Genomic DNA, 10,709 nt, shown 5'->3' with positions numbered 1-10,709 from the left:
GTGAGCTGCCATGTGTCTGGGAGTTGAATCCAGATTCTCTGGAGGAGCCATCAGTTCTCTTAATCACTGAGCCACCTCTGCAGCCCTCTTGTCCCCCCACGGAGGCCACAGAGGGCCACTAGATACTCTGGAACTGGAGTTACAGGTGGTGGTGAGCTGCCTGATGTGGGTGCTGGGAACTGAGTTCCAATGCTTGTAACATTGCTCAGAAAGAGCAGCAAGCCGTCTTACCTGCTGAGCCGTCTCTCCAATTCCAAAGAAAGCACCTTTAGCAGTGAACCAAAGTGCAGGCATATTCTGCATGGTATCATTTAAAAATATCTGCCCATGGTGCTGGAGAGACAGCTCAGTGGTTAGGAGCTCTGGCTGCTCTTACAGAGGACTTGGGATTTTGTTCCCAGCACCTTCATTTTGGCTCACAAGCACCTATAACTCTAGTTGCAGGGAATCCAATTTTTCTTCTGGCTTCCACAGGCACCAGGAATACACACGGATCATGTAAATATGTGTAGATAAAACACTCATATGCCTAAAATAAAAATAAATATATGTTTTAAAAACATCCATTCTTTTTGGTTTCGAGATAGAGTTTCTCTGTGTAGCCCTGGCTGTTCTGGAACTTGCTCTGTAGACAAGGCTGGCCTCCTAAGTGCTAGGATCCAATGCTTGTAACATTGCTCAGAAAGAGCAGCAAGCCGTCTTACCTGCTGAGCCGTCTCTCCAATTCCAAAGAAAGCGTGTGCCACACTGCCCAGCAAAAATGTCTCTCTTGGTAAGGCTAAAGTTACATTATTAAAAACTAACCTGAAAGTATCTTTCTTTGATCTAATACTATCTTTCTAATTAAAACAAAGAAACAGAAAAACTAAAAGGAAGGAAAGAAAAACAGAAGTTTAAATCTTAACTTCAAACCTAACAAACCTCCAGAGTCTGCATGCTCTCTGTTTTCATCAGCTAACCTTGAAAAGACGGCAACCTGCACTGAGTGCAATGAATCCATCCCCACATGCCTGGTCCCTGAGTGACGTCATGGAGATGGCACCTTCCTGGGTCCCTGAGTGACCATGGAGCTTAGTCTTCTTCCAACTCCCTGGAAACAAGAAATGAATCTTTACTGTGATAAATCTCTGAGATGAGTTAGATTTTTTTTTACAGCAAGTGGTTTTATTCAGACTAATGTAGCTATGAAATATTAACCTGAAATCTATACTGTGGTTTAAATTCCACGTCCGTGATTGTCATAGGTCTTGGTGTGTATTGTAATCAGCCATTTGTGTGGATGTCCTTTGTAGCTCAAATCTTATACCACGAGGGCTCTTGTCTTCTGCGAACAAGATGTGTCCCTTGGAGCTGTTTTTGCTTAGAACATTTTGTGAAATCCATGCCAAATTGTCTGATGTATTGTGTAATACGCACAGCTATGATTCACAGATTATCTCTTCAGATTCTCTCAGAGGATACAAGGATAATTGTCCCCGTGTACATTATTTCCTTTACTTTCTTCATTAGTTGTGTGTGTGTGTGTGTGTGTGTGTAGTTCAGAGGACAACTTTCTGCAGTCACTTCTGTCCTTTTACTGGGGGTTTGGGGTATCAAACTCAAGTTGTCCCCATTTTATAGATGATGAAACAGACTAAGAAAATAAACTATAAACCAGAAAAACTCAATTTACATAATTGTGTAAAAAAGGTTCAGTGAGAGAATAGTTTCTCCAGCCTTGACCCTGGTGTGTCTCAAAGTTACATATCCCTGAGCCTTTTCGGATCCCTCTAGCTTTTCCTGATTTTCTTATATGGTGATCTAGTGCTTTACCAGAAATCACCCCACAGTAATCCTCACAGGACTTGAGCTAGCATGGTCAACTGCCCAGGGGCTGGGTGACTGGAGGGGTGGGTAGAGCCGACTGGGCAGGGCGACTCCTTTGTTTTCTCTGCTTTTATCTGTTTAAATGGCAGTTCCAGAGGAAACTCTGTGAAAGGCCTTGAAATGAAGAGGGAGAGAGGGAGAGAGGAAAGGAGGGAGGGAGGAAGAGAAGGAGGAAGGGGGGGGAGAGAGAGAGAGAGAGAGAGAGAGAGAGAGAGAGAGAGAGAGAGAGAGATTGCTCTAACATTGGAAAGAAACCAACTAGTATGGCTATCCCCAGATTTTCTTAGAAACAACCAGGGTGAGGGGTGAGGGAGGCCTGTCTTCACTGAAGGAACATTAAATTTTGCTTTTTGATTGGAGGAAAGTCAAAGATTTTATGGACATTGTTTCTAACTGCCACAGTCCCCTTTTCTAAAACATTTGCCTGAATTAGTGCAGATCTGGTGATTTAGATTTCATCTAAGTTTGTGCAGCTGGTAGACAGCCTTATGATTATTAGATGAAAATTTTTAAATCAAAATTCCACTCTGCTCTTTCATGACACCAGAAAAATGTCTTGTAATCTGCCCTAATGGCCCCAAGTAGATCCAATCCTTTTAGTGGCCTGGAAAATAAATTTGTTTTTGTAGGAAACCAGCCATCAGTAAACACTTTCCAAGTTTCTTCCCATGCTTTTCATTTTTCCAACAGATGTATTCATTTTTCTGTTTCCAAAATGAATTGCCCCCCCCCCTCGCCTGCCCCCACCTTTTGGTTGCTGATTTTCATTGTATTTCTCAAGATACTTTTGTGTCTGTTCTCAGATTTACCACTTAGGTCACTGTTACCTCCTCATGCCTGATGGGCTCTTCCCATGGGCCACTAAGAATATCTTTGATTTTGTTTTTGAGACACGTACACCAGGATAGCCTCCAACTTGCTATGTAGCTGAGGCTATCCTTAGGCTCCTGATTTTCCTGCCTCTACCACCGAGTGCTGGAATTACAGGTGTGTGCGACCACTCCTACCTGGGGAAATATTCAAGATTAGGATCTGACGCCTGGCCTGAGGAGCATTCTTCTGCTTTACTTTGTTCTTGTAGCCCCAAGCCTCCACAGCTGAAAATTTCTGATGAGTCAAGAGTTTGAGCAGTGGCGTGGATATGAAATCTCAGCCGGGTTAGCTGATGAGTTTTGGCAGTTCTAGGAAGCTGGATAGAATTCCCTTTGAGAATTCCGCTTAGCTGGGAACAAAGGGAGAGAGACTTAATGAAAAATGGATATGTGGATACCTACCCGTTTCACGAGTGGACCTGGAATGTTGTGGCCAGTCCCCAGCAACCCAGTGCAAGGCGCTTGTGTACTGTTGTGACGGCTAAAAAAAATAACAACAGTTGTAATTAATTTTAATAAAGTTTTATTTAATCTGAGAGATGCAAAGCACCATCGTTTGAACATGTACCTAACATAAGATATGCCTACGGCGGTTTTCATTCATGTTTTCGTAGTGTCTTAGACTCTGGTGTGTAATGTATGCTTACCATAGCTCAAGCAGGACTTGCTGTTTCAACATCAACAACCGATGATCATAGGTACTGACAGGCCTCTTAAGCTTCGTCAGGCTTCTGATAGCTCAACCTTTTCCTTCGTGGATCGCACACCTTGCCATCATTCTAGCTCAAAACATCTGTCCTGGTGTTGCCCGCTCTGATGAGGCCCCTGTTATTCTCTGTTGGTTTTGTTGTCAACACAGAAGAACAGAGCAATCTCATTTATAAGCTCTTATAAGCTATTTGTTTGCTATCGTTTCCATCAGGGTGTTGGCGTCTCCGGGGCAGGATTTTATTGATTTATTTTTTTAAACCTGCTGTTTTGTGTGTGTGTGTGTGTGTGTGTGTGTGTGTGTGTGGTTCTGGCACGGAGCACATCGCCTGGCCCACGCGGGTCGTTGGGTTCTCACTCTGGAGAACCCTGAAGCGGGCGGCAGAGGGCAGCCGGGCGCTAAGTCACAGGTAGGGCGCGCGCTCGGTGCGGGCGAGTGGGTGTGTGCGGGGTGCGCGCGGCAGGGCGGGAGCGCGGAGCCGGGAGGAGCCGCGAGCCCAGCGGAGGAAGAGGACGGGGAGGAGGAGGAGAAGGTGGTGGCTGCGTCCCTGAGGGGCCGAGCTGATCTCGAGGCAAGGGAGCGGAGGCCGTTCGGAGGTGCCCCGGATCGGGACCCGCCACGGGGCGCAGGGCGCACGGGCCGAGAGCTGCGGGGCCGGTGAGCGGCCGCCACAGGCGGCGGGAGGAGCGGGAAGAGCGGTATAGGGCGGCCCCGGCGCGGGGGAACAGGTGGCCGGTCCGGGCGCTTTGTGTCTCTTCCCTCCGCTGTCCCCGCGTCGTCCGGAGGCGGAGGCGGGAGCCGGGTAACCGCAGGCTCGGGGCTGGGGGCGCGGCGGTGTGGGGCGTGGGGGTCCCCCAGCCCGGGCTTTAACAAAGGGCGCGCGTGGCCCCAACCCGCGGGAGGCCTCGAGATTGGAGCCGAGCCCCGGGAACCCCTATTTCCTTGAGGTTTGCCATTTTCATTCTCTTCTCCATTTCTCTCAGAGGTCTGCGGCTTGGTGTATGAGGGGCCCGCAGCGGCGCGGCGGCGGTGGGGATGGTTCGGGCCGCGGAGCCGGAGTGGCCTGGGTTCTGGTGAGGCGAGACAGTCTATCATGACTGTGTTCAGGCAGGAAAACGTGGACGACTACTACGACACCGGCGAGGAACTGGGCAGGTACCAGCAAAGGGGGGCGGAAGCGCTCGGTGTGGGGGGCAGTGCGCGGTAAACAGATTCTGCTAAAGCCAGGCGTGCCTCTCTCTGGCCCTTTTCTGGGATGTGCCGATGGTGGAAGAGGCAGTGCCTAACCCGCGAAGGCCAGGGACCAGGAATAAGTTTCCTGATACAAGGGGTGGAGAGGGAGTCCATGGTGCCGTTACTGTGCACAGAGTGTGGTCAAAACCCCTGGACCAGACCAGACTTCATTGTGCGCACCAACTCCTGTCAGCAGTCTCCCTTCTGAGACAATGAGGCAAACGCCAGGACTCTTAACTGCAACTGGAGGGACCGCCTATGTGTGCTTTAAGCAGAGTACAAGTTAATTAATGGGCTTTTAACATTTTAATACTCACCCCTTGTGCTGGATTTTCAGTGCACATCAGCCAGGGTTGGTAGGTAGATGTGGAACTTGCCAGATGTTGGCCTTGGAATTTGAAACTTACTCCCACCAGGAATTTGCTGCTAAGCTTGGTATCGTTTATGGCGGCTGTCTCTATTCAGAGACTACCAGCACACTGTGGGGGCTGTGGTGCTGAGCAGGGTGTGTTGGTGTCTAGGTGCACCAAGCAGATTTCTCTGGCAGCATTTGGCAACTGCTGGGTGACTCTTTCCATTAATCCGCCGGGTTTATTGATCTGTGCTTTATGTGAGCAAATAGCCCAGTGTTCATACTCTATTTAAAATTTGGCGTGTGGAATTGCGTGTTGGCATTGTGACTAAAGCAGGCAAAAGGATTGATAAACAAACATAGTTGCAGTTACTCACACGGTGCTTGTGTTGAAATTTGTATTTTTCATGTATACCCAATGGCCTTCTATAAAGCTTTTTTTTTCTTCACAGAAAGGAAATTTAAAAAGAAAAAAAAAAGACCCACACCCTTTATTACCTAATAGGATTTTGGAAGATATCTAACTAAAATTTTAAAATATTCAGAAAACCCAGGAATGTAAAAGATCTTTAAAAAAGTTATAGCCCAGAGCGTTTCTGTGCATTCTCAGATAGACCGAGGCCTCTGCAGAGCCCGTGCTTGGGGGGAGAACACCGTTATCGTACATCTTAATGAATGACTGAAAGGCCAGGCTCTGAAAGATCACATTTCATGGGTATGGTTAAGATTGAGGTCGAGAGTGTGCAGTTGAAATACTTGGCTTAACTGGAATTCAACCACTCTCTTCCTGTGGTTCATAGCAAGATGAGTGTGTGGGATTTTCCCAGGAGGGCTAGAAAATAAGAAGGGTGAAAAATTTCTCATCCCATTGCTGAAAGATTGCCAGAGTCTATAAATTATCTTGCAAAAAAAGAGATGGTAAAAAATGAGGCGAGATGGTTGTTTTGTGAATAAGATGTATTGACTCTGTTTCCGTTAAGATCTTTTCATGAAATTGTGTGTTTAGAGAAAGGAAAGGGAGGCTTGCCTGTGGTTAGCAAACGGGCTTTGATCTTCTTTCGTGGGTGTGATGACAGGGGAGCTTTGCTCATTTGTCACTGTGTTCCATCCACTTTGATTTTGACTCTGTCTTCGTGTCAGTATCTAACTGTTCTCTTCTCCATGCAAGACTAATTGATAAGTTGTTTATTAAATAATTTGTGTGACCTAGGAACTTTGAAAATTTGCTCTGGAGAAGCTGGGAGCTGGGATTTTAAGAAAGCAAACATGCGTGTGAACTATTGTGATGGCTGCTCTTGTTTTTGCCAAAAGATGAAGCACATGTTGGCTCTTTCTAAGGTTCTTCTGCGCCCTGTGGTTTTATGTCTTGGATGTCATCACTTCTGCCAAAGAAGCGTTGATGTACGGTACACAGGTAGAGATGTCTCTGGAAGACGGGGAGTGGAAGGGAGGAATTCCCAGGGCAGAGAAATGGAAACGGACAGTCTGTGGCCTAAAGGGAGGGTGACGCGAGCTCTGGACTGGGAGCCCCACGAAGAGTCTAAGTAGACCAGCATTCGGAGTTTAAAACTTCACTTAGTTTATCTGTGAGCCTGTGTATCTGCCACACAAGTGCAGGTGCCCATGAAGGCAGGAAGAGGGTATTGGATCCTCTGGAGCTAGAGTTACAGGCAGTTACGAGCCCCCCTGGTGTGAGTGCTGGACTCACGTCCTCTAGAAGAGCAGCAAGCACTCAAGCATGGAGCTGTCTCTCTAAATAAATCTAGGTTTACTTAGTAATCTTTAAATAGAGCGGTTCATCTTATAAGTGGACCAAGAAAATCCTCATCTAGAAGAGAAAGGAAGAGTTTTAGGGAAGTAGAACACACTTGTTATTTTTCTTGGGTAAACTGCAGGAGTATGACTTTTGAATGTGTGTGTGTGTGTGTGTGTGTGTGTGTGTGTGTGTGTGTGTGTGTGTGTATGTATTCTTTGTATTGCCCAAGACTGTAGAACTTCCTGTTGACTGCTGAGAACTTTAAAACTACCATGTTTTTGCAGGAGTGACAGATGAGACCAACCAATGGATAGGCAGCCTAGACCGAATTTTGCAATTTGATGGCTTTATCACCTCCCAGGTTATAACTGATAAGCCCAGTGCTTATTTCATAGAGGTTGTGAAAATCAGGTCATTTAAGGTGTGGAAACAGTTTATGAGGTGTAAACAAGAACAGATTATCTGTAGGACTGACCCTGAGATGGTATCTAAGACAGGCTGGTAGCTCGGTGGGCCACTTAGGAAGAGAGGGAGCCATTCTATGAAGAGCGTCCTGGTGAAGACCATTGCTGTGGTTGACCATCTCTGACCTCTTTGATTCAGATTAATGCAGCTCTTGGCTGGAGCTCTGTCCTCCAAGTAGAAGCAGAGGGGACCATTGTCTTTAGGAAATTTTGGTGCCCTTCAGTGCTAACTTGAGACTGTCTAGCAATTTCCCTTCCTTTCCTGGGAGACTAAACACAGTGTTCCTTCCATGGTGTGGGTTGCTCTCCAAGAGGAATTCAGATAAGAGAACACAGTGCTCCTTCCATGGTGGGGTGCTCTCCAAGAGGAATTCAGATAAGAGAACACAATGCTCCTTCCATGGTGGGTGGTGCTTCCCAAGATTGATTTTGATAATACAGTGTTCCTTTCCTGATGTGTGGTGCTCCCTAAGTGTTGCGGGAGGTCCTCCCACTCCTCCAACCTATCGCCGCTGAGATACCAGCCCCTTGGGGCGTGGTCTCTCTCCCTTTAAAAAAGCGGCCACTTCCCTCTCCTCTCTCTCTTCTCTTCCTGCTCCGCCGGCGACTAGACTCCTGGTCGCGTAGAGGGCTGTTGCCTGGGACAGTGATCTGTAAGGAGAGCAGAACCTGTAAGTTTGTATCCAGTTTCATGTCTGAGTTGTCTCCAGTCAGAGCAGAAGAGCTTTCATGCTTGGAGCCTTGTTTCCCAGATCACCTTGTGTTTTTCAAACCCAGGGGAAAGGAAGCACAGCTTTTCTAGTTTTACCCCTGACTCCAAATGCAACTGAATGCCTGGTGTGAGTTCTGACCACGGCTCTGCTCTAGACTTCCTTCCTAGTGGAGTATGATGCCATAGTTTTCAGCAAAGGAGACACTGTGGATACTGCTTTCCAGGGTAGCTCGTATCACATGACAGAATGAAGGCGTAAGTCACAAACAATGCCACACCAATGTGGGATTATGATTAATAGGGTGATATTTATTTAAAGGGGAAAAACTTACAGATCACTGTCCCAGGCAACAGCCCTCTACGCGACCAGGAGTCTAGTCGCCGGCGGAGCAGGAAGAGAAGAGAGAGAGGAGAGGGAAGTGGCCGCTTTTTTAAAGGGAGAGAGACCACGCCCCAAGGGGCTGGTATCTCAGCGGCGATAGGTTGGAGGAGTGGGAGGACCTCCCGCAACACCTAAGAGGAGTTCTGAAGAGGGAACACAGTGCTCCTTCCATGGTATGTGGTGCTCCCAAGGTGAATTCTGATAATACAGTGTTACTTTCATGGTGTGTGGTGCTCCCCAAGCAGAGTTATGATGAGAGAACACAGTGCTCCTTCCATGGTGTGCGATGCTCTCTAAGAGGTGTTGTGGTTAAAGCCCGTTTTCAAGGCTGTAATACTAGGTTGTTTTAATAGTATGCCTGGCTACTTCTTTCAGCTGGGCCTTTGGGCAGCTGCTTGCTGACTTGCCTACCACTGACCCTAGTTATACTCTTGGCCATTACTGAGCTTGACCTGTGAGTTTCCTGGGCACCTCCTTGTCCGCTGCTTTGCTGAGGTACTGATTGTGTCTTCCGTCTGCTTGTCTGAACTTACTCAGTCTGACTGAGGCCCACTTCCTTAGGAACTCTTTTATGATCATTCTCAAAAGAGTTTATTATTATTATTATTTTGTATGTATGTGCGTGTGTACTGGTGTGTGTGTGTATGTGCATGTTCATAGTTGTGTGTGCAGTGTGTGTGTATGTGTGTGTGCACAGGTGTGTGTGCAGGTGTGTATGTGTGTGCAGGTGTGTGTGTATGTGTGTTTGCAGGTGTGCTCACCTGTGCGCATGTGTGGAGCCCAGAAGAAAGCATCGGGTACCTTCGTTTGTCACTGCCTGCTTGTACCTTTGAAGCAGGTTCTTTACCTGAACCTGGCTCGCATTTTCTTAGGTAGGCTAGCAGTCAGCAAGCCTCAGCTAGTCGTCTTCCTCCACTTTTCTCTTCAGAGCTGGAGTGGCAGAAGTGTGTGGGATGCCTGACGTGTTGTGTGAGTGCTGGGATTTGAACTCCTGGTCCCCCGGATTACACAGGAAGCACTCCCAAGCCCTGAGGTATCTCTGCAACCACTCCATGGTTACAGGAGCCAGGTGGATGACTTGTCTGCAGGATCAGGTCCCCTGGGTTTTATGACACCATTCATCTTGATCCTTGTAGCTTGCTGAGAGTTCTTTCTCGGTGTGCTCTGTGGTCCAGCATCCCTGCGATCCTCTCTACAGGGTGTGATGTGTGCTGAAGACACAAGGCCAGCGTATACCTGAATGACCCGGCTCCAAGCTGCCAGGGCAGCTGTACACAGAGCACTTGAAGTGTAGCTGGTGGTTGAGGTGTGGAGCTGTTAATGCAGAGTGGGCTTGCCTTGGTGCACCGCTTTGGACGCCTTCCTTTATTTATGTGGTGAATTAGAGACAATGGCCCTGGATTTCTGGGCATAGTCATCGCCTAATGTTCATTCAGTATCATTTCTGTATCATGGTAGGCGTCACCCTGCCCAGTAATAGCCAGTTTGATTTCCTAGGGATCAATGACCTTGGACTTTCTCACTGTGTTTTCGTTTTTAGTGCTGAATTAGATGCATGGTATTTAGTAGGCGCTCACCCAAGGTGCGATGATTGACTGAATGAGTCCTTGGGAGAAGCATCACTGGGGGCCTTGAGAGAGTAGTGACCATGCTGAAGACAGACACCCAAGATGGCAAAGCTGCCACTCATGGGAATGAAGCCTTCAGATCTGCATTCCCTGCCACCCAACAGCAAGGAGCATGACTGCCCAAATTTTCAAGACAGATCAGTTTTAAGCAGAAACAAGTGGAGTGGTGCATTAAGTATTTCGCATTGGCTTGGATGGTGGTTAGAGGCTTCTAGTTCAGATTTATTACCTTCCCCATTTGTCATAAAATCCATAGGCATTTTAATTGAAAATGAGACATCGTAGGAAGGTAGGCATGAGGCTGGCGGTGGACAACTGTGTTCTGGCCCTGGGCCTGGGCTTGGGCTCCGTGTGGCCAGTCGCAGAGGGGGTTTGGAGCTGACTTTCTGGGCCAGCATACCTGCCTTTCCATTCTGGGCGTGTGTCTTATCTCGCCCTTAGGAACCTGAAGGGTAAGTTGTATTGATGAGCCTCAGGGAAACCATGAAAGCTGTGAGCCCAGAGGGGTGCTCACACTCATTCCAGGAGCTAAGAACATTTCACCTGGAGAGGGAGCATTTCCCTTGTTCTGTGTCCTTGGCCTCCCTGCGGTTGTCACACCTTGAAGGCATAGACCATTTCTCTCCAGGTCAGGTAGGGAGAGGTGGGTGAGTGGGTGGAGAGGCACAACACCCCCTCAGATGGTGTCTGGGGATGGGGTGCAGGATGACAAAGTCAGGGTTATATTGACTAACT

The 10,709-nt window shown here is 47.8% G+C and overlaps 1 protein-coding gene across 1 annotated transcript in view; it reads left to right on the top strand.

The window, feature by feature from the left end:
• Positions 1-3,963: 3,963 nt before the first annotated feature.
• The window catches only part of Dapk1 (death associated protein kinase 1), a 153,266-nt gene continuing 146,520 nt past the window's right edge, over positions 3,964-10,709 (top strand). The window contains exons 1-2 of the mRNA XM_075969390.1: positions 3,964-4,104; positions 4,431-4,602. Of these exons, the coding sequence (XP_075825505.1) occupies positions 4,541-4,602 (62 nt within the window). The 5' untranslated portion in view covers positions 3,964-4,104; positions 4,431-4,540. The remainder of the gene's footprint in view (positions 4,105-4,430; positions 4,603-10,709) is intronic.

The sequence above is a fragment of the Microtus pennsylvanicus genome, chromosome 4 (assembly GCF_037038515.1).
Source record: "Microtus pennsylvanicus isolate mMicPen1 chromosome 4, mMicPen1.hap1, whole genome shotgun sequence".
Classification (NCBI taxonomy): Eukaryota; Metazoa; Chordata; class Mammalia; order Rodentia; family Cricetidae; genus Microtus; species Microtus pennsylvanicus.
This window is presented reverse-complemented; position numbering and strand designations above follow the sequence as displayed.